This window comes from Poecilia mexicana, unplaced genomic scaffold (genome assembly GCF_051168715.1).
Source record: "Poecilia mexicana isolate PSO_F unplaced genomic scaffold, ASM5116871v1 scaffold_16, whole genome shotgun sequence".
Classification (NCBI taxonomy): Eukaryota; Metazoa; Chordata; class Actinopteri; order Cyprinodontiformes; family Poeciliidae; genus Poecilia; species Poecilia mexicana.
In genome coordinates this window covers 15,993,776-16,017,180 of record NW_028263385.1, presented here as the reverse complement: position 1 = coordinate 16,017,180, position 23,405 = coordinate 15,993,776, and the positions used below count along the sequence as shown (strand labels likewise).

General features: G+C 37.3%; 4 protein-coding genes and 1 pseudogene across 7 annotated transcripts in view; 4 read left to right on the top strand and 1 right to left on the bottom strand.

The window, feature by feature from the left end:
- Window positions 1-241: 241 nt before the first annotated feature.
- On the bottom strand, window positions 242-7,201 carry slc25a40 (solute carrier family 25 member 40). Its single transcript, XM_014984493.2, has 10 exons — window positions 7,002-7,201; window positions 6,674-6,778; window positions 4,895-4,954; window positions 4,693-4,793; window positions 4,462-4,529; window positions 3,688-3,812; window positions 2,991-3,274; window positions 2,286-2,367; window positions 1,060-1,140; window positions 242-940 (listed from the first exon to the last, which is right to left on the bottom strand). The coding sequence occupies exons 2-10, from the start codon at window positions 6,771-6,773 to the stop codon at window positions 807-809; spliced, it is 1,035 nt and encodes a 344-aa protein (XP_014839979.2). The 5' UTR covers window positions 6,774-6,778; window positions 7,002-7,201; the 3' UTR covers window positions 242-806.
- Window positions 7,202-7,618: 417 nt separating this feature from the next.
- Window positions 7,619-14,183, top strand: dbf4 (DBF4-CDC7 kinase regulatory subunit). Of its 3 annotated transcripts, none has more exons than XM_014984488.2 (13): window positions 7,619-7,779; window positions 8,000-8,126; window positions 8,452-8,621; window positions 9,607-9,804; window positions 9,891-9,941; window positions 10,038-10,107; window positions 10,189-10,265; window positions 10,349-10,394; window positions 10,495-10,540; window positions 10,618-10,743; window positions 11,795-11,909; window positions 12,701-12,816; window positions 12,922-14,183. In XM_014984488.2, the coding sequence occupies exons 2-13, from the start codon at window positions 8,069-8,071 to the stop codon at window positions 13,640-13,642; spliced, it is 1,794 nt and encodes a 597-aa protein (XP_014839974.2). In that variant the 5' UTR covers window positions 7,619-7,779; window positions 8,000-8,068; the 3' UTR covers window positions 13,643-14,183. The 3 variants fall into 3 exon arrangements, with proteins under 3 accessions (XP_014839974.2, XP_014839976.2, XP_014839973.2); XM_014984490.2 differs by having other exon boundaries at window positions 7,619-7,898; window positions 10,498-10,540; XM_014984487.2 differs by having other exon boundaries at window positions 7,619-7,898.
- Window positions 13,869-16,040, top strand: LOC106916257 (H-2 class II histocompatibility antigen, A-U alpha chain-like). The gene is made up of 5 exons (XM_088014004.1): window positions 13,869-13,878; window positions 14,909-14,944; window positions 15,147-15,407; window positions 15,494-15,775; window positions 15,875-16,040. The coding sequence occupies exons 1-5, from the start codon at window positions 13,869-13,871 to the stop codon at window positions 16,000-16,002; spliced, it is 717 nt and encodes a 238-aa protein (XP_087870130.1). The 3' UTR covers window positions 16,003-16,040.
- A 1,187-nt stretch (window positions 16,041-17,227) lies between these two features.
- On the top strand, window positions 17,228-18,065 carry LOC106916256 (H-2 class II histocompatibility antigen, I-E beta chain-like; annotated as a pseudogene). The gene is made up of 3 exons (XR_015765631.1): window positions 17,228-17,259; window positions 17,370-17,635; window positions 17,777-18,065. The product of XR_015765631.1 is annotated as an H-2 class II histocompatibility antigen, I-E beta chain-like (transcript).
- Window positions 18,066-19,544: 1,479 nt separating this feature from the next.
- Window positions 19,545-23,405, top strand: part of adam22 (ADAM metallopeptidase domain 22) — a 66,648-nt gene continuing 62,787 nt past the window's right edge. The window contains exons 1-2 of the mRNA XM_014984480.2: window positions 19,545-21,613; window positions 21,847-22,007. Of these exons, the coding sequence (XP_014839966.2) occupies window positions 21,523-21,613; window positions 21,847-22,007 (252 nt within the window). The 5' untranslated portion in view covers window positions 19,545-21,522. The remainder of the gene's footprint in view (window positions 21,614-21,846; window positions 22,008-23,405) is intronic.

Below are 23,405 nucleotides of genomic sequence, written 5' to 3'. Positions count from 1 at the left end.
TTCTCTATAAAAACCAAGATGCAGTATTTCAATTTAATAGTTATCTACTGGCAAGTTGATATAATTTGTTTTTAGATGTTTGCATTGACTTGCATAAAAAAAACCAAGCATTTCCTGCTTTAGGACATCAGAATAAAGTAATTTGGATACGTGGTCACTAGCTGTTTACCTCGGCACTTGAATACGGTTTTATGCCTCCAACTTATTCCAGCAGACATTTGCACAGACATTAACTGGATACTTTATTGAACTTGTTTGCATTTTTTTTTATATTTTATTTTAAATAAACAACTTGCTTTCAAACACGTGTGCTGATGTCCACAGAAACAGGTGGAGTGGGAAGACGTGGAAATGCAGAGGAAATAAAATCAGAACATTGTGAGAAATCACATTTTCATGAAGTTCTTGTGGCTCCCGGTCGTCCCTCTACTTTGACACAATTCGGTCAACATGGCTCTTTGGTGAGAAGCAGCAGGATAAAGCTATCTTCAGGCACAGTGCACATGATTCCAGAGAAAAGTCACATATCTGAGGATTCAGTACAAACCAAACTCTGGCTGCCATCTGCTGGCTGTCTCTTACGTCCAACATGTAATCTCAACTTTGCTTTTACATGAAAAAAATAACTAAATCACAAAATAAATTATAAATACTTTAAGATATTTAATGTATATTTATCAAAATATGGAAATAATTAGTTTCACTCCCATTTCTGCTGCTGTGTTTAGGATTAGAGCAAAATTATGTTTTTCTTATGTAGTCTAGCGGTAGCCGTGGTGACGTGCTTCATGGGTGGGGGGGACCAATCATGTGTTTGTGGAGTGGAGTTGCCGAGGTATCCTCTCCTGGTTGTGTTTGCGGAAAAAGGCTTTTCCAAACTCATATGAGCTGATCATGATGGCGCAGGCTGGAGCCACTTTGATCAGCCTGGGGAAGAAACCTGACAGAGAGAAAACACTCATCAAGAGCTCACACACACACACACACACACACGTAGCTTTATATTATGCTGCTCGTTTACACAGATTGATGACAGATACACATTAGATAAGTACACACCTGCAAACAGCCCACGAAAGCCATCTTGTGCAACAATCTTCTTCATGATGCTGAAAGTGGAGGAGGAAACCGGACCCGACACTGAGAGAACAGGAAGCAACCAGCTTCAGTGCCAGTGAGAGGTTTATATTCAGTCATCGTGTTAAAGGGGCAGCACTGTGTGCCATTTTAAAGCACAATCCAGTAACTATGTTAAGTTCAGTTGTTATAAAATACTATATATGTATCAAATTGACTTTGCAACTGAACACCTTGAAATTGAGCTTCCGTCTCTTTAAGAAGCTCCTGCTTTTTCTGACACTGTGCCTTCAGTACGTCATCACAACGTTTCTCCATTAATCCTTTAACTATGTTTTTAACAATGTTACTCTGAGAAGTAGCTCCTATAATGAACTGAGTAAATGCATAGTTACGCCAGCTGTTTGCTAATTGCTGCTGCTAGTCTGAAGGAACGTGGGGGAGTGGCGAGGGAGGGTTGCTCTGTGAGGCGGGCGCATGAAAACTGCAGCTCTGAGAGAGGAGCTTCGAGAGAGCAAGTGGTCAGGCAAACATGCAGTAAAGAATCAAAACAACACTCCAGGCAAGTTTTTGATATAAAGCTCAAAATAGTTGATCTTACATGCTGCTGCCCCTTTAATTTCAGATTTTAAGAAGTTCTTCTTCAACTTGAATTCAATGTAATATGTCCTTATAGACAATCTACTATGTTTTTCCTTTTCAAAAAAAAAAAAGCAACAATTCCTCTTTCCTTAAGCTGATGTGGTTTACAAACAAAGCGAATGACTTAAATTTGCTACGATTTTGTCTTTTTGTTGTAGGTATCGTTGAATCTCTTGTGCCTTTAGAGCAACAAAACGACTCGGATAGTAAACGGCCCAACACCGGAGGACCAGTTTATCAGTTTGCACTGACTACAAGACAGAGGACGGTTTAAAGAAGATGAATGCATCACTCAATGAGAAAGTCACACAATGAGGCTCGGTTTCATCCCAACCTAATCGGGCTTTGACTTTTGACCCTAACAACCGCCACATGTTGATGACCTGCCCTCTAAGTGACAAAGAATGCCAGTCATCTGCCTCTCATGTGACACTTTAAAATGTGTATAAGCTGGTTAGAGCACATGGAACTCCCCCACATCTTTAATCTAATCCCTGACCACACTAAAAGCATTAACGATGTTTACAGACATCATGTAATTAATCAATAAATAGTGTCATCATTACAGTTTTTAGCCTGCAGCTCCCCAAGCTCGACCTGCCGTCTTGTTTTGACCACGTCGAAGGGTAAGGTGACGATAGCCGCAATCTGAAAAACAAACACAAATTAGTAGGCCAATCAATCAACCAACTTAAACTGAGCTCAATAATTTCCATTTGCATGGTTTATCTCTTTTCTTTCCTCTCTTTATATAAAAACTGGATGATAAAAGTCAAAGATGTCATAATTCATTTTATTTGCTGTATCTATTGTGTGTTTTTTTCTTTTATTTGGGTATTTAAATTGTTTTCCAGTCGCGGTGCTAAATGTTCATTAGAATTTAAAGCTTATCTTTGAGAAAGTGTGCATTATTATGTCATTACCATCATTTTACTTGAAAATGGTCTCAAAACAACAATATTTAGACATTTTCCACACTGTTGTGTGTTTTTCCATGTGAGGAAGGGGTGGGTGAATGTTTTTAATTTGTGGGTTTGTTTTATTAATCTGCACAGAACTTTGAGCTGATTTTAGTATGAAGGGTGGTTGATAAATAAACCTGATTATCGTCTGTCGCAATAACTTCTGGCACAATTTATCGTCCAGCAACAATCTGTTATTGTGACAGACATAAAAAAATTTACAAATAATTTAGTTAAAACAATAAGCCATCCAATTCTGCATCCAAGATGGCGGATCTTTCCTCCTGAAGGAGGAGTGGAGGCACTTACAGACCCGGACCCGGCTCCAGATATGAAGGTGATGGTGAGCGTGGGCTCTGTGGCGTTATACCACTGGCACAGCCAGCTCTTGCCCCGCTCGTAGTTGTACCAGTACATGGCGGAGAAGGGCACGTCTCGGAGCAGGGTGGGGCCCAAACCCCTCCACAGAGACCACCAGCCTTCTGCCTGCACTGCAGAGCGGATGAGGCTGGTCAGCTCGCTGTAAGACTGTTTCTGGGACTGCAGCTTGGTGCGGATCAGCTCCAGGGGGCTGATCACGGTCGCTGAACCCACTGAAACAAAGAGCAGTCGAAAATGGAGTCACAGGGAAAGAACCGGAGGAAGAAACGAAGCTTGCTCCAAGAAACATTTTGGTTAAAAAGAGATCAGGTTTGTCATGATTGAATTACAAACAGTTCTTTGATTCTGCTTGTAATCTGCTATAGGCATTATTAAACTGAGAGACAGCAGATCAGGGCAGAGAGACCTCTCACTTTCTCGTAATGAAATCAGTGTGGGATCAGATTCATCAAGCTGGTGTTTAAAGGGCAAAACTTTCCCCTCAGACACTATTCAGGAAATTAATTTTCAACCATTAATAAAATCGCTGATTAATTCAGCTGAAACTAGGACCTCCATCAGATTAAGATAAGAAAAATAATGCTCTTCCTTGAGCAGAGTAAAATGAAGAGCAGCAGAGTTTCACCTCTAGCGATGGCTCCTGCTAACAGCGGAGCCTCCTGGGCTCGCTCTCCCATCCTCGCCCTCAGCGCGGCACACAGCTGGTCGTAACACGTGAAGTAGATCACTGTGGCTGGGACCGCCATCACACTGGAACCACAGGGAAACACGGGGATTAAAATCCACACCCGTCAAAATTATTCCACTGAATTCTTTATTAAAGGAAAGTATCTCACAACACTTAATATGAACGTAAATTTGTAGTAGGTATGACCCAGTTTTACAAATACTGGTTGATTTCCACTAAATATTAATGACATTTTTATTAAATGTAAAATAAATGAACACTGATTGACCAACATTGTTCAATGACTGACATTAAGGGTTTAGACTATTTATATACGAGTACTGCAAATAATAGCGTCGAGCAGAAATGAAGAAAAAAAATATCAGAAGGAAACATAGATGGATGGAGAACCAAATAAAAGTATGGAAAAACATGATGGATGGAAGGACAAACAGAAGAATGAAAAAATGAATCAACATATCGGTGGAAAAGCAAATCAATACAGGACAGCTCTATAAACAGGTGGATGGATAAAATATATGATGAATGGATGCAACTGTTATATACGAAAGAAAGGAAACTAAAATTTTCTAATTATTCCATATTCTGCTTACTTTTTCCATACATTTCAAGACCTGAAAAAGACTTGCATTTTACACTTTTTCAGACTTTGCACAGAATCCCTGTGTATTGTGCAGTCAAAATATAACACAGAGGAAACTTTATACTCACAGTGTTGGAGGCAGGCCGCTCCATAAGGCTGTGATTCCCTCACAGCACACTATCTTATAGAAGGCGTCCTGCAGAGAAGCAGAGTGGGAGGTTTAAACCCATTAGGGACTTTTTTTTTTTTTTTTACCATTTATACACAAGAAACAGGACATTTACCAAAAATGTAGAGCAAACATGTAGCTCTAAACACTGACACTATTTATTGCAACCAGTGAGTGTGTGAAACCTTACGAGGGTGCCTCTGAATTGGCCGGCGGCTTTGTACCAGCCCTTTCCATTTTCACACACACATATGTGGTCCATGAGTCCATTGCTGTAGACAAAATATTTGCCTGTAAAATTATATTAAACGTTTAGAATTTTAGCAAGTATGGTAGAAAATGCAATATTCCCAAATGTGAGACAAATTGAAAATATTTTTCATAAATTGTACCTTTGCCTAAGGGATTGTTCTGAGCTTGCAGTCTGGTTTTTACAACATCTAAAGGTGTGACTAAAAAAAAGAATAAGGAGAAGATCAGGATTTACAGTTTTACCATAAACAGGTTTTTACTAAATCTGATATATCTCTATGGTAAATCTATAAAACAATTTTTTTACATTCAAAATGATCTGTAAGCATAATATTTTGCAATCTGATTCCTTTAAAATGCCATCATATTTTATAGGATATTTTAGCTATTTATTAATGTCATTTTTGGTAGAAATCAACAGTAGTTTTTATTAATAAAACCTCAGATGGACAGTATGACATTATGTTAAGGTATGTTTCATAAATGCCAAGATAAAACACAGCAATAGTGTTCATGGTCAACTAAGTCGTACCTTACAGCTTCCAGAGGATTTAAGAGGATGAGCAGCAGTCAGGTGCTGCTTATCCGATCACACTGATTAACTAATCAATAGCAGGTGTGAGGTCCTCCGTGAAAGCAGAAGTTTTAGAAGTTTGATGGTAGGGATCATTAAGGTGAGTTTAGGGATTACAGGTTGATGGCTTCACTCTAATTTTAGGGCTTGGCAAGGCACAGACATTAGATCCAGTCCATTTTCATGTCAACGATAGCATATTGTCCAGTGTGTTCTCGAAATAAAGAAAGTCAACAGAAGGAGGCCCAGTACAGTATTTGATGGCTTTTATAAAAAGGAAATAAAGAACTGATGTTGACCTTATAAGATGTATAATCCTTCTGGTCATCAGCTAAAGGCATTTTTCTGAATCACCGAGTTGATACGCCGGCATTTTCTATCCCAAGTCAAATCTGGTGTCCATAAAATAAAACAATTTTTAATTTTAACTTTAAAACTATTTTGTTATTTTAAGAGACTACAAGTAGAACAATATTTTGCATCATGGAAGAATTTTAGTGATGAAAATATCATTCAACATTAACACTTCTGGTCTGACTATTATCTGAGTATTACAAGATAATGACCCATTTTACTCCAACCACACACACAAAAATCCAGAATATTTGTTTAAAGTTCTACAGTATTTTTTTAAGTTATAAACTACCCCATTGCTATGATGAATATTCTGGTTTAATACAATGTTTAACATAACAGAGGGCTCATAAATCAGCCCAGAATTTGATATTTTGCAATGCTGTTTATAATGGTGCAGATCAGTAAATTTAAATAAGTACAAGTGAGTTCAATTAAAAGGGTAAAACTCACCTATGATATGGAGTAAATAAACTTAGATTATAAGCATTTCCCTTAATTTTAATGATTATATCTTAAAGCCACTGAAGATCCAAAATTCAGTTTCTCTATAAATGCGATATTACACATCACAAACGAAAATAGGATTTCAATACAGAAATGTTGGCTTACTGAGAAATACGGCTTGTACCATAAACTACAACTATTTATGAACTCAATAAGTGGGATTCCTTCTGCATGAATTGCTGAACCGATGGAGGTGATCAGCTTGTTATATCATGATGAATCATTATGTAAATTAGTCTCCTAATATTTACTTTGTTAAACTAGCTGCAATGACTCATCAAATATAAATAATCAATCACCTAAGTTGAGAGGTAAACGGTTGAAATGAATTATTTTGCTTAATTTATTGAGACGCGCCTCTAAATAACTGATCTATATAGATAATTATGCGTTACGAAACACGAACAGGTGTAAGTAGCTGGCTCTAGTTTACAGAAGAATTGGGATGATTATAACTCTTGAATTTAATGTTATGATTTCTCACCAAGCAGAGATGTAAGTAGGGCTCCAGAACAGGAAGAAATCATCTGCTGGGCTGGAGTAATGCCATTGACGGCAGGAGAAGCCGGAGTTTGACCATTCATTTCGTCTTTGGAGAAAAAAAACAGATAAACAATTTTACATAATACGTATTCCTGTAGATCAATTATCTAAAATGTCCGCCATGGCTTGCTGTAAGAAATGCAGTAATTCGCGACTTAGTTACGCGACTCATATTATGAAATAATTATATCTCAGACGTTAATGTCACTGCAGCAAGACGAGGTCTGTGGCTAACTGTGCTTAGCCTATTAGCTCAATTAACCACTTACCTGTTAAAATACAAGAGCACCACTGACGTATTCTATGAAATCAATCATCGTGGTAACTTTCAGGATTTTTAATTCCCAAAAACAAGGGAGTAACTCCTGTCCTAAAGGCTGTAATAAGGTATAGCTGAAACACGTGTGTACTTTCAGGGGGTCATAACTCAACTAGCATGTCTGTTTACACCGCAAACGTTACAAGATGACATAACGAAGCGGTCCAGTTCAGCACATTCTATAATTTTCTTATTTATTATTTGTCAAGTTTTTAAAAATAGTCCAAATAACAAATAGAATTCAATTCAAAATTAAAACAAAATTTTGATTTCACAGTTATTAAAATTTCAGGGCTTTAATTTTTATGTTATGTATCTGTAAGGAAACGTCCATTTCAAGCATCAGGAGTGAGTTTACCTAAACTCCGGGTTGCCAAATATGAAGAGTTTCTGTTTGCGGATACCGCAAGAAATTAAATTTTGAATGAGGAAGACAGTCAAATGCTCCGGTAAACAACTTATTCAAGACTTATTCAAGGCATTAAGAATGCTAGCTAATGAAATTTGAGCGTTTTCTTTTCGCCGTGCTGTTGTAACGGGTTAGAATATTTACACATTTTGAGACCGGAAAAGCCAGACCTGGCAACCTGAACTCGACATACTGGATTTAAAAAGCGGGAACTGACCGTTAGAAGAAACGCTGAGACAAAGTTTAAAACTGAATGTTTTGATGCTTTAATACGACTATTACGCAGACATTCTTCATTTAACAAAAAACTGAAAGTCAAGTAAGTTCAACTTTTAGGCTTGATAAAATGTGACATAGTAGACATTGTAAACTTCCTGTACACCATCCAACGAGTTTGGACATAGTTTTCGATTAACTCATCTTAATGTGATTTAAATGGTAAGCACGCCGTTTTCACTGTGGCGAAGCTACATCTGTGACTATTTTTATTTATTTTTCTGGTTCTTTGTCTGAATAACTTTTCGTTTGTTTGTGAACAGTGAGCTGACGAGGACTTTATGGCGTAAAAGGAGAAGGTTTATGTGGCGTTCTCAGTCAGTGAGAAAAATATGAAACCAAAACACAGTCAAAATCATCATCGTCGGAATCCTGGATCCAACTTACAAGGTACAGATGTCGCTATTTCTAGACTTTGTAATATATGTCATATTTTATACACTTTATATCCAATTGATAATTTACACAAAATGCACTCTTTAGATCATTAAGTGGTTACTTTTAGGGAGTTTAAACGGGAATAAAAATCCGCATTCACATAATTAAAAATGTAGGAGTTTAAGAGCAAACTTTTTTTGAGCTTGAGTTGACAAAATAGCAGCTGTAAATATATCTCTGTGCTTTAAATGTTTTTCTTAAGGAAAGGTGAATGTTCTGTTTGTGGAAACTGTCACCACCTCTGAACCTTTTAACAGTTTTAACTTCAATGTTTCAGGAAAAAGTGTAAATGCTGGTGAGAAGACATCAGTGAGCAAGGCGAAGCAAACATCCAATGTGTCATCTTCATCACAAGTCAAACCTTTTGCTGGAAAAGTGTTTTACCTGGATCTACAATCCAACAGAACAGCAGAGACCTTGGAGAGCGACATCAAACAACTGGGCGGGGTAATAAAGGCCTCTCATTCTCATTTATTTTTTTTATATATTGCAAAGATCTGGTAGTTTTTTAAGCCAAATTTGTCTATGTAAATCCTGTTGGTCTTGATCACCAAATTTCTCTCTGTCCACAGCAACAATGTACTGAATTTTGCAGAGATTATGTTTTTTTTTTTTTTGATTTTTTTAAAACCTTAAATATTCATTTCTTTAGATTTTAATTCTCATTTATAAACACTCACTGCTTCGGATATCAAGGTTATGCTGCTATGGTAATTTAGTAGATTATAAATTATACAATGAGCTAGGTCTGCCATCTTGGATGAAGTTGTAGAGCCTGTGACTTGGTCAATCTGCTGCACAGAAAACTAAACCAGACTTTGTCGAATCGCCTTTTTACTGCTATTGGAATCAGGTTCTTGTTGCTTTTTGGTTCTAATACATATAAAGAAATATTGTATTTAACAATTTTAGAATATTTTTCAGGTGTTTCTTTTTGCTGTGACTGTAAAAGCCATTAAGTTTGTAAATATTCATACTCTCCCCCCCTCCCTTTATTGCCTATAAACTTACAATTTATATCCTCAGACATTCATAAAAATCTTGCTCTAAAAATAAAACTTGCTTTAATAACTAAGCTACTTTACAGCCTTAATTGTAGAAAGTAGTACAATTGGACAGCTCCATACTGTATGCAATAAATTAATATATCGGACATCCTGAATAAAATCCTGCTGGACTTCTCAAGTGTTGATTGCTGGGTAATTATACAATGATTTACAATATTCACATTTAATTTTTGATGTTTAACCAAATGTAGATCTTTGTGTCTAGTTTTGACTTCTAAGCACTGACAGTGCAGCTTTTTCCCTCAACTTCATGTGGTATAGGGAACCTATTTTATGTAAAAAAAAAAAAACAATTAAAACAAGCCAACTTGTTTTCACAGATGTCTAAAAGTTTTATTGTATCTTTCTCTGTTTTGTGAATTTAGATCGTTGAGAAGTTCTTCAGTAAGGAAATCAAGTATCTGGTTTCCAACAAGCGGGAAGCGAAGCATGTGCACTGCCTCAGACAGGACTCTCCTGTCCCCAGTCCCGACTCTGGACAGAGTTCCCCACAGCCCCACTCAAACCCTCACTATCCTCCCAACCGTATGGACAAAACCAAGTCTCAAGGTCAAGTGGATTCAGTGAGTCTGAACTGGCGTTTTATCATCCCTGGCACAAGTTTAATAATTTTGGACACGATTTGTTATTAAATGCATTTGTTTCGCAGTTGATCAAGAGCAGAGGGAAGTCTCTGGTGGAAAGAGTAGTGACAGGACAGGTTGGTTAGAGATATTTAGCTTTTTTTATTTAGATGTTTTATCCACCCTTCTCTCTTCTGTGCTGACATGTTTTTTTTTTGTCTGTTTTTTTTTAGGGGAGGCTGCAGATGGACAGAATCCTGTCAAATGCACTAGAATGGGGTGTCAAGATCCTTTACTTAGATGGTTGGTTGATTAATTAATACAGTGTCTAATTATATATGGTTATTTTTACTTTATCTTGAATTATTTTTATGTCCTCTGTAGATGTTTTGGCTTACGTTCAGAAGAAAAAGAAAATTTTTGGGAGCCCAGTTTCAGCAGCTGCTCCGGTGAAATCACATGTACGTTTTAAAATAATTTACCTTTTTCATTGTTATAAATTCAAGTACTTCACAATGTTTATCTTTGCTCTTTAATTTCATAGGTGAAAAATGAATCTTCAACTAAGTTGGGTTTTCAGAAATATAAAGGTAAATGCCGTCTCCAGTTTTAACCGTCTTTAATTTTAATATATGAATATTAGATGCCCATCAGTGCTTGAATTCTCAAGAGTTGTGATGTAATTTGCAGCAGGAAGGATCACCAAACCTTTTATTAAGATTGAGGATTCAAGCAGGTAAAAAAAGGAGTATAGCAACACATTCGCGCTCTTAAAAAGTGGCAACAAATAAACGGTATGTCCTCTTTAATCAGACACTACCGTCCAATCTACCTCTCAATGCCAAACCTGCCGGAGTTCAGCCTGAAGACAGCAGCTCCTTGCAGTCCCTTCTGTGTCGAGGAGAAAAATCCTTCTGGACTCAAACAACATGGACACAGGTAATGTTACTCTGTGCTTCAGCACAAAATTACTTTTAGTGTATGAGCTGTCCTGATCTGCATAAAACATAAAACTGAGTTAAACCTCAGCTAAAGAGAATGGTCCCTTAAGATTATTTTTGAAGTGGAGTGAATCTTGCGATTTGAGGCCATTTTTTATGGTAATGACCTTTTTTTTCCCAGTGACTATATGCAGTGAAAATGCTGCAGTAGGTTAAATGTTTATTACACCATTGAGAATAGGCCAAGACTTAGGTTTTCTCCGTTTCGATCCAACTTGTTAATAATGTGCCGCCTTAGTTTGTGTTCATATTTAAGATCAACTTTTTTGAGTTTTATGTCATGTTATAAAGTTATTCCTTATCAAAAACATACCTGGACTGTTTGTTTGTTTCATACATGATTGAGAAATCCTTTCATATCCCATGGCAACAGTTCAGCTGTGTAAAACGCCTGGGATGGGAACTACTGCAGCCTTTGAGGTGCAGCTCCTCCTTGGAGCCACAGTTTCCAAGCTCACAGAGCACCCGTCCCTGTGACTGCACCACTCAGCTCCTTCAGACTAGCCCACAGTAATTAGCAAACACCTGGTGGAACTGCTCATTTGCTAAGCTACTTCTCAGTGTAATGCTGGTTAAAAATGTTGTTAAATGTTAATAGAAGAATGATGTTGTGACTTTTTGAAACTTAAGAAAGAGCAGGAGTTTCCTAAAGAGAGTCCCGATCTCAAGGCATTAAATTATACATTTTTTATAAGATCTGAAGGTAACATAATTACTTGATTGTGTTATAAAATGACATAATGTGCCTGAAAAATGGATAATACTTTAATGTTTTGTAAAGTCTGGCTGCAGTAAATGCTTATGCTTCACACATATCAGTGTCAAAGGTCAAAATGGAAAATGTTGATTGATAACTGATGTCTTCATTTTAATTCTTATTAATGTTGCAGATCACACGGAGTGTTTTGTTCTTTTTTGTCATGCACTCCTAATGTGAATCTCCAGCAGAGTTTGGCGTCAACATCTCCTTATATTTAACCTTCTTACAGAGGAGTGAAAACCTTAGGCGCTGAGGAGAAAGGTCAAGGCCGAAAGAAGAACCGAGAGAAGAAGCGAGGCGGTTACTGCGAGTGCTGCCTGGTCAAATATGACCAACTCAAGATGGTATGTTGACAATAAATATGTTCAGTTAGGTTGTGAAATACAGGAACAGCCTTTATGGAGAGTCTTAAAAGAAACGGTGGAACAAAAACAACAATCACATCCAGGCAATTGCCATTCCTGCATCATTTCCAGGATGCATTAGTAGCAAAAAAAAATCTAACATCAACATGTGAAAAGCTCAGACCTTCCAGCTTGACTTGGTATCAATACATTGCAGGGCTAATCTGATGATTTCGTTTTTCATTAACCAATTAATAATTGGATGTTTGTTTGTTTTTTTGATTTTGTTATTTTGCAGAACTTGAAGCAGGTGAACCTAAAACTTTGCCAGTGGAGAAGTTTTGTGTAGAAGAAGCTTATACATGTTTTAAAAAATCTTTAATGCAATATGTTTATACGTTTTTGGTTTAATTACTTACTCTGAATATGTTCATTCAGCAAATGGCCTTTTTGTGAGTCAGTTAATGATTAATTGATTACTAAATTAGTTCACAATTATAATAAATATCGATTAATTTAATTAATCATTTCAGCTCTATTTTGAAGCATAAGTACAAGTGCTAACTTTGTCCCAGATAATAGATGGGGCTTTGTTGTTGTTGATGTATCCATAGAAACTTGCTAATGACCGCCGATGACGTCAATATTCAATGTTACGTTGCTCAGTGAATTATTAGTTCAGTTTATCTAGAATCAGGCTTAGATGTTTTAATGGCTGTAATCATCATCAATAATTTAACTGAATGATTTTTTTTAAATTTATTTTTAAAATGTTTTTATTTTTATTTTAGCATCTGCAGAGTGAACGTCACAAGGCTTTCTCCAGGAGTGACGAATATTTGATTGTGGACCAGCAGGTTTCGACTTTGCACTTTAATTTCCTTCCCATCAAAACTAAAGACATGAGGTAATTTCTGTTCCCGTGGAATCGCCACACAAATAAGAATCAGATCACTTCTTATTTCTTCTGTTTATGTCACTGTTAATTTCAAAATTTGCTGTTTTCGTCTAGACGAAAGTGCAGCGTTTCTTCTGTTCTGGTGGCTCCTGGACCATGTGGAGAAGCAGGCCAAAATCTCCAAGGAGACGCGAGTCATTCGGACACCGTTAAGGCAGAGGAGGACTGGATCGTTGATGCATCTGAAGAATCGAATTCGGAACATTTCTGCACAAAAGGAGGCCGAAAGAACTGCTACACTTACTCGGACAAGTCCAAGCACAGGTTCCTTGCATCCAAGCGGACAATCAGGCAAAACTCTTCAACTCAGAAATCTGAGCAGATCATGATTCCTCCGCCGAAATCAGAAAATCCTCACTCTGACGGAGCATTTCTCACCACATTTCCCTCCAGAGACAAAATCTCTCACAAAGACACAAACAGCTCAGTTTCTTACCTACGAGGTACAAACCTGCAGAGTGAAGCATCGGCGAGCAACTTCAGTGTTGTGACGCACGGAGCCGAAGAAACGAACAAGGACGCCGCTCTGTCTGAGGCAAAAACATTCTCAAAAACTGAAAACAGTCTTTCTGAAAAGGAGGAAGAAAACCCTAATTTGCCAATCTTCTGTACGGTGCAAAAAATTCAGAGGAAGATCAAAGCTTATAAACACAAGAGGCGGAAAGTGGATCCAAGTGGCCAGCCTGCAGAACCTGAGAACTCGCTACTGAAGCTTTGGGAGATTTTCAAGTCGAGCGATAACATGGATGTGGAGTTTCTTGGTTTTTCAGATTAGATAAAGCCAAAAATAAAAGAGGAAAACTTTTTTTTTTTTGAGCCATGAACTAGGACCATTATTTGTAACTCATTCAGATAAAATGCATGGTTTACAAACTGATTTAATTCCCTAAAAAAACTTTAAATATTGTTTTAATGCGAAGATTATAAAAAAAAAGCCTGCAAAATCTACAATTTTACATTATGCATCTGTTTAGACTTAATTTTATTGGAGTTTTGACAAAATGGTCTTGGGTTTGATCTCACGTTTATGTCTGAATGGGTTAAAAACCACTTCAGTTTTCTATTTAATAAAATATTGGTTTTTCAATTCTCTTTTTGGGTGAACATCAGCTCCTGGGTGAACTTCTGTTTTTGTACAGCCACAAGGGAAGTTGGAAACCTCACAAGATGAATGTTAGTCTGTGGCTATGAAATGTATTTTGGAAACTTTGTACGGTTTTAATTTGTAAATTAGTGTTATTTATTTCACATTTTGATAATAAATCTAATGTTCTATTAAACTGAACTGAAAATTAAAGAATGTTTTTAAAATACCACCCCAAAGTGTCAATTGGACATTTATCAATACTGTTTCCTATTAATACTGTGACTTTGTATTTGTTGGTCCAGGTATATATTTAGTGACTGTAAGATTATTGCCGAGTTGGACGAAATCAATTACTACTAAGCCATATTTTCTATTTTTTGTAGCTATCTCCCCACTGCTATTTGCAAGCTTTAGCATTGTAGCCAGTAAATATCAGTTACCTCCAGTGAAAGTCCATCTGGCAGGCTAAATGTGCACGGTTTCCTTCACTTCCTCCTCTGCCATTGCTAAAATTGCAGTCAGACTACAATTCAAAAACATTGGCTATATTAAATTTACCAGAGAAATCCACTGCAATGGGAGAAATCCAGATGTAGTAGTGAAAAGAAATGAGAATCGAGAATATGAAAGCAATGGCCAGGCTGCTGAAATATAGTTCTACCTGGCAGAGGAATACTTACAGACAGAGATGCAATTATGATCGACATATTTAGTTCATATATAACATGACTGAGGATTAGTTTTGTTACTACATTATTATTTTATTTAAAACAATTTTACAGATTAACTGACATCTTAACTCTTTTCCAGCTGTTTTCTCTATAATTTCCGTCTTGTTATGTCAGCCAAATGGGATAATACTGTCATAGTTTGTATTCTAGAAGCAGTAAAATGCAGATAATCACAAGAGAAAAGCTAAAAAATATTCTAAGAGAAATAAATTCAAATGTTCAGAACACATTCTCAACTCCTATTTTGTCTTCTCTCAAAGTAAGAACCATTTAGTGTTTTTGTTTGACTAAAGGATAAATGTTTGCTTTAAATGTTATTAAAAGTACAAGACTTGGTTAGAAATGCACCAGCTTTATTTAAACAAGGGAAATAAACTGAACCAAAATTAGGAAATGTAAATATTTTTAACTGCATAACGAACAAATGAACAAGTGTTTAATTCCACTGTTTTGTTTTTCAGTTCCCCATGAAATAACCTATTTTGTGGGCTGCTTTGTGAATGGCACCATTGACATGCAGTCTGAGTTTGATGGTGAAGAAATTTTATACATTAATATCCAAAAGAAGGAGATTGTGTTCACTGTGTCAACCTTTATCGATACTGATCCGCAACAGATTTTGGGTGGATTGAATATCCTTAAAGATGTAAATAACCAAAAAATGTGTCAAATCTTAGCAGAATCTGTTATTACTGAAATGAAGCCCGTGTCTGAAGAAAAAGGTAAATGAATCTCAACAGTCGTTTTCTCTTTTGCCATAGCTGATAAAATGCTGATGAAACTTTTCTTATCTTTTGACGTTCTTCAGACCCTCCAGACAGCATGATCTTCCCCTCTAGGGAGGTAGAACCTGGTGTAGAAAACAGCCTCATCTGCTTTGTGAATAATTTCTATCCACCCTCCATCAAAGTCAGCTGGACTAAAAATGGCGTCCCAGTTAGGAGGGGAGAGTCTGTCGGTGACTACTCTCCTAATAACGATCAAACCTTCCGCCAGTTCTCAACTTTGACCTTCACACCGAGTGAGGGGGACATTTACTCCTGCACTGTGGAGCATCCTGCCCTGGAGACGCCAAAGACAAGAATCTGGGGTAAATGCTTTATTTCGTTCATGCGATATGATGAAAACACAATGTAAATATTTCAATATGGCAAACCTGATCTATAATATTTCAATTTTTCTTTTACAGAAGTTGAATTTTACAACACAGATCCAAGTCTTGGTCCAGTCATTTACTGTGGAGTGGGTTTGGGTCTGGGAGTGATGGGGATCACTGTGGGAGTGTTTTTTATTGTCAAGGGACAACAAGCGAACTGATTTATCTGATGCTAAACATGATTAATATGGACAGTGGAGTAAAAAAAATATTTGGATCAAAATATTTTGCACTCTACATTTTGTCACCTTTAAACTATGTTTTTCTTGAACCCATTGTATTTTTCTACGGTAAAGACTGCATGTTTGTTGTACTCTGGGAAACATTTTAGTGGTTTTTCATCACTGGAACAGAGACGGATGTCCTAGCAAAATTATCTAGAGCACATTGTATATTTTTATTGTGATTTTTATTTTCTTGCTCATAAATAAACATAAATTTTAAAGTATTTTAAAGGAACTGTGTCTGACTTTTGTTGCTCATTATAGATCTAAAACATGAAATGATAAAACCATCCATGTTTTGTTCTGAAATATTTAAGCCATTTTATTCCAGAAAGAGGGGATACAAAATTTTGACATGCATGCCGACACCTGATGATATATTTAGTTTTAAGATTTTAAAAGAAAGACATAAAATTTCTGAAAAATGGATTTTCTAATTAGTATATTCTCAGCAAAAAGAACCAGGCAGGAGTCAATTTCTTCAGATTGGGACTTGATGTGTTTAATTCTGATATGTAAAGCTGAACATCGTGATTTGATGATCATCAATCGTCATTTGAAAACAAGTACTTTTGGTTTTACTCAGATTATCTTCACCTGATGAAAAAACGTGTTTGATATGAAATATTGTGTGACAAAAAGTCAAACCCCAAAGAAATCTGTAAGAGCAAATAACTTGATTTGAAACTAAACTCAAAAATGTAGCAATGTGAGTTAATTTATGTTAACTCTTTAATGAGTGACTAAGCCAATGATAAACTACCACCTCTTCTGCACACTATCGCAAAATAATTTATTATGCAACTACTTTTTGAAAGGCAGTACCTAGTGTGCAGGTAAAAGACTAATACAGCTGAAACCAGAAGTTTACATACACTATATAAAATGACAATTTCTTTTTTGTACATTTAGCAAAGAGAAGAATTTTGGTAACTGATCTAAAACTGGTTTGTTCTGATTTCAGGTCAGACAGTGTAAAAAATGTGCCTTTATGTAGACTTCTGGTTTAAACTGTAGGTGAGATGACAAAATCCTGATTTGATTAGGACAGGTACCAGTTCTGTCAGATCTTACAAAACCTGCATATGCACTTCCTCATATTTGTGAAAACATAACATTGTCAGTAAGCCGTCAGTCAGATCTCTGTTATTCAGCTGACAACATGCAGGCTACAAACTTTGTTTTCCTGGAGCTGTTACTGGTGTTTTCATCAGAAGGTACGTGACTTTAGATCAACACAAGCTTTATACTAGATGCTCATCTAGTTAATCACAAATTAACTTTGGATGTTTTCTTATTTTTAGGTGCTTTTATGGTTATTATTTAGCGCATTGTCAGTTTAACTCTCCTGGCAGCAGTGACGTTGTGTTCGTGGAACAACTGTACTTCAATAAGATCTTACTCGGTCAATATAACAGCACTTTGGGAAAAGTGGTGGCGTTCACTAAGAAAGCAGAAGAATTTGCAGATATGCTCAACAAGATGCCAAGATTCCTAACACATGAGATGCGGCATACAAACCACTGCAAAATAAGTGCACAGCTGGCAAATGAAAAGCTACTGACTGCAGGTAATTTTCCCAAGATAGAAAATACTTTTGGACAAATATCTTTCAAAATATATTATCTAACATTAATATGCCTTCAAGTATGTTAAACTTAAAAGCGCATAACGGTGCAGTAGTGTGACTATTAGTCTTTGTTTTTTCTAGTGGAGCCCTACGTTTGGTTGAGGTCAGTGAAGGCAGAGTACAGTCAACATCAGCAGAAGCTCGTCTGCAGCGCGTACGACTTCTATCCAAAGAAAATCAGAGTAACGTGGCTGAAAGACGGAAAGAAGGTGGTGTGACATCCACTGAGGAGCTGCCCAATGGGAACTGGCTTTATCAGATCCACAGCTACCTGGAGTTCACACCTAAACCTGGAGAGAAGATCGCCTGCATGGTGGAGCATGCAAGCCTCAAGGAACCGAAGCTTTATGACTGGGGTGAGAATGTCTGAGATAAATATTTAAATTTACACGATGCATTCAGGAACTACATCGACTTCCACTTATATTATCTAATAACAGTATAAACATACTATCTAACTAAAAGGACAATTTACAGTCTTGGGAAATTACTGGAATTTAACTGTAAAACTACAGAAAGGGCTAAAAGAATAGAAGAATTGCAGATTTATGTTTGTCATGTGATTGTGGACAGTTTAGTGGAGTGAGATACATCTGTGGATATTTGCTTGGCCTTCCTGGGTTTTTCTGACTTCCCATTTACAGTGGCTCTTGTTCTGTATTGTTTGTCTCTGTTCACTCAATGTGCCATGCATTGGGGTGCTAAGCTTAGTCCCAATGCTAAAAAAAGGGAGCACAATAACACAGTGATAAGATGCAGGAGCCAGAGGTTGTAATCTGTGTAAACATTTCTACATGTGCTCCACACCAGTGCTTAGCACTCTGCTAGTTGTATAGATAATGCAGTTTATTGGACATACAATTGGTTTGTGAATAAAGCAAGGTTAACTTTTGCCAACCCATCTTCAGGTTAAAAATAGATGCAGAGTTTTAGCGACTAAAAATCGCTAAAAATTACTTTGTAAAAGTTTATATGTGTGTGGATTGTTTTTATTTATTTAAATTCAAGTCAAGTTAGAACTTCAGGCAGGTAAATAATTAGCTAATCAACTGCACATAAGACCCTTTTAGTTTTATTTTATTGCATGTTTTGTATATCATATATTTTGCACCTTGGGGTAGTTGTAGTTTTTCTTTATTCTGTGTCATGATTACGACAACCTGCTGACACTTGCTTTGTCGTAAGTTTTACAACTTGCTCTTTGAAATTTGCAGCAACCTAAAAAGGTTGAGTAAATATATCTTAATACTAAGGATACAAAAGATAGTTAGGTTTTGTCCTATAAGTGAAAAAGATTAAAAATTAACCTAATTTTCCAGATCATCCAAACTTTTACTGATTTAATTTTGTTTAACATGTCGTTTGTGCTGATAGTGTTTTAATATCAGTGCCTTGGCGACTTATGACATAAATATGGAAGAGAACTTTATATGAATTGTATTTAGATCTAACATTGTGTTTATAATAAATTGTTGTTGATCAAATATTTGCCAGAACTGGATTCAGGAAAGAACATGCTGGTTGTTGGTTCAGCTGGGCTGCTGCTGGGTCTGTTGTTTTCAGTCACTGGGTTCCTCTTCTTCAAGAAGAAATCAATAGGTGAGACAGTTGTTCAAAGTAATAGAAATACCATTAAAACCATTGAAATATTTTATTCTAATCTTTAAAATGTGGTACATCTTTTTGATTTTCCTGCTTTTTTGACAGCAGAACGGGCGAGAGTGCCAACAACTGAGGTATGCTTTTAAATTCACTCAGTATATTAGTCATTTCTAATGACTAATACACATTTATACATTTATCTAACTCAGTAATTTATATATATATATATTCTGCAGGAAATTCCTGAAAACAACCTTTAAGTTTAGCTGGCTATGGATCAGTGGCTAAATGTGCTGAGTTTGATTCCAGCTTCTCTCATCATGTATGAATGAACCACTGGACAATGAACCAAAGCCCTGGTTAAATCCCAATCTGCGTATTGGTGCATGTATGTCTGAGTTCAAATGAGTGAATAGGTCTTGCAGTGTGAAGATGCTTTCAGTGACTGGTGTGAACAAAAACATGTTATGTTTGCTTATTTATGAAGGGGCATCTGGAAAAGTTACTCAAACAGTTATCCTACAGTTCTCAATTCAAATTCAAAACCTTCCTAGAGAGAAATTTCTAGTTTTTCCCCCTGAGCTTTTTGTAACATTCTGGACATCCATGTCTATACATTTGTCCTTGAAGTCCACCACAGAGACAGAAAAACTGATCATCCACGCGCACATTCACACCTAGAGACGATTTAGAGAAACCAAGTAACCTAACAGTGATATTTTGGACTGTGGGAGAAAATCAGAGCACCTGGAGACGACCCACACATGACTGGGAAGAATGTAAAAGTGCTGATGTAGAAAGGCTCAGGCTGGGATGTGAACCCAAGACCTTCCTGTTCCTACCAAATGTGCCACTATACAGTTTCCATTCTGGATATCTGGGAACAAATGACTGATATTGAACTCACTCTCATTATCTACCAATAAGGAAGCCAAGTAAGACAATTAAGTTGACAATACGGGATCATAAGCAACCAAAATTAAAAAAAAATCAGACATAACAGAAGATGAAACGTCGTAGAGATTACGTCAAAGAACAACCACTAAACAATTTGAAAAATAGAAACTGTTAAAGCAAAAACTGAAGGAAATAATGGCAAAGCACACAACCAGACAAATCAATGCATCATAACCAAAATTAGTGAAATCATGGCCTACAACAACAGAAGAAAAACAAATTGACATTAAATTAGACAAAACAATTACACGTTGTTTGAGTTATTTGCGTTATTTATTGCAATTTGGCACTCTTCTCCCTCCATAGAGAATACAAGGTACATTGTATCTAGCAGTTGAGATGCTGGGATTTGGTGTTTCTCTGGTAAACAGGAGGTAACATCTGTGCCGGACTGTGCGGAGCTCTTGTCCCTGAAGTAAATGTGTTCCCGGGGGGCGTCGGGGGGGAGGAGCCTGACATGCTGGAGTAAAATTGCTCTCATCAGGAAGATTTTATTGGAGGCCCCTGGCATGTACTCCCTGCTCTGATGTCAAGATCATTTCACATTTGAAAAAAAAATCGAATCACATAATTTGAAATACAAAAGCAAAGCTATTTTAGTGGTGAAATAAGTATTTTTTGTTGTTGTTGTTGTACAGACAGGCCACACCCAGTCGCTCTTCTTTATTGGTGAAATCAATTATTCTGTTAAAGCCTCACGGTTATAATAATGCTCATCACATTATCTGTCATTTTCTCAATTTTCTCTGAGTGGGGGTGGGGACTTGGCGAGCTGAAGCCCTGGCAGATGATGGAGTGAGTCACGATAATAGCAGGCGGGATTGTGCAGGAATGGCTCTCCTGCATTAATTCACCGCGGAAGATCTTTCCTATCAGCTCCGTCTCCGGAAGCCCGGGGCCCGTAGTTTGTCTCCATCTCCTACTTCCTCCGCTCATATTTATGCATTAGGCGTTTCTGCAGTGAGCCGCTGGACGTTGATGTTTTTAAGGAGGTGTCCCCACTCCTCCCTTTCCCTCTCTCTCTTTCTCTCTCTTTCTCTCCCTTCGCTCCGTGCCGCCGTCGATCCGCGGGGGTCTCGGTGCGCTCAGACGCGCTCTGCGTTCAGACTCGTAAGCGACCCCACCGATGGCCCACCACAAGCGGGACTGCTCCGACCAGACGATCCGCTCCGGCTGCAGCAGCCTCCCCTAGCGAAGGCAGAGCTGCGAGAGGCTCCTGTTTTGGAATACCGCATTGTTTTTAATTCCCTACCAGCGAGAGGAAGGTGATGATGCTGAGGATGCCATGGTGGATTTCCCTTTTGTGCGTCTGTGGATTGATGCACGTCGGTCACCAGAGCAGCCTTGATGCCTCCAATGGTAACCGAGACTGTTTTTTTAAAAACATTATTCCTGCGTGTATAAATATATAACCCCCCCACCTCCCCATTGATATGCCTTTTAAAAACAATATTCTGGTGATTTATCACCTAAAACAATGCCCCACACCAGATTGATGGTTATCAGAGGAAATAAAACCCATCGACATTTCATTTATCGCCGCTGATTTGTGCACAGGCTGGTAATGAAGTCGGTGTTTACTCTCTGTGCAGGAGACGCCTTGTCGAGCCTGGAAGCTCTTCGCGATGCGGGCAGGTTCGTGGGGAAGGAGAACACGGTGCCTCTTCGGCTTGTGTACAGCCGCCAAAACCACAGCCAGATTACCCACGATGAGCTGAGCACCAGGGTGAAGGCCAGCCCCGACTCCGCGCAGGTACACGCCGTGTGTTGTTTTCTTGTTGTCAAGGATGGATAGAGGAGTGTCTGTCTGGAAAGATGCCTGCAGGACAGTTTGTTTATATCTTGCACACTCATCTCCTCCTCTGCTTGTCGTCTGGGGGTGGAATAACAGTTATTTAATAATAAATAGCAAAACACCACTGAGGCATTTAGTCACTACAGCAAGCTGCACTAATTATACAGTGTGCATGTGCTATATGGGTCATTATTTCCTTCATAACTTAAAAAAAAAAAAAATCAAACTGCCCTACTTACAGAAAGCCGTAGAGCCAAGGTTCTCAAACTGTGACAGAAAATTTTTCAACCTGCTGTCATACTTCTTCCTATTTTCCCAAGTATGCTTGTGGAAAATGTGTGTTGTATGGATCTAAATGTGAAGGAGATCCTGTGGAACATCAAGTCTCATCTTAAATTACACGTTGCTCTTGATCCACTTCTATTCTGAATAGAGCATCTGTATTGGAATCAAAGGTGGATTTCTGAACAATGTCACACCCAATTTTTTTCCTGTTTGGGTTGCAAGTTAAAAAAAACCTTGTTAATAATTGTGTCGCTAACAACTATTAGCAATGCAAGATAACTATGTATTCCCCTCATTTCACTAATGGAACATGTTTAAATGTTCACCTTTTACCAAAGACTAAATGTACCTTCGAATTACTGACATTATTAATAAGTGAATTGATGATAAATAATTTATCCTGGCTACTTTTATTACATCTTATTTGCACAGCAGCCATATTAGATGCTAAGGTCGATGATGTTTGACAAACTCTCACTTTTACAATCAGAATTTCATTTTCTGTTGTGTTTGTTGCTTTTTGTGCCGTCAAATGTCTGAGAACAGTAGACATAGTTAAATGTACATTTACATATTTATCAGTGTTATGCTACGACACCAAATCACTCTAAACCCAACTTCACCATGATCCAGTTGTAAGGAGAAGAACCAGTGTTTTACACTTTTAGCTCTGCTTAGCGACAAGCTAACAGCGGTGTACAGTACAGGCTAATAATGATGCATTCCTTTACGTTTTTTGTACTTAAATACCAAAGGAACATATTCACTAACAGAGGTTGCATGTGTGCAAAAACTTTAATGAGATCCAACCAAGCGAAAGTAAAAATAAAAAATATATTCTGGCAAATATCAAGATGTTCTAAGAATGCAGCAGCCATTTTGGATTTAAAGATCAGGGTTGGTGAGAAACCTCACTAGAAATTTCAACTTCTGGGAAACTTGGAGATGTTAACTTAAAAAAAAACCAAAAAGTAAATCTGACTGCATCATCATCCTTTAACCAAACAATAGATTATTTTCATAGTCTAGTCTGTTTTGTTTTGCTATATTAAAATGTCAGTATAATTTTGA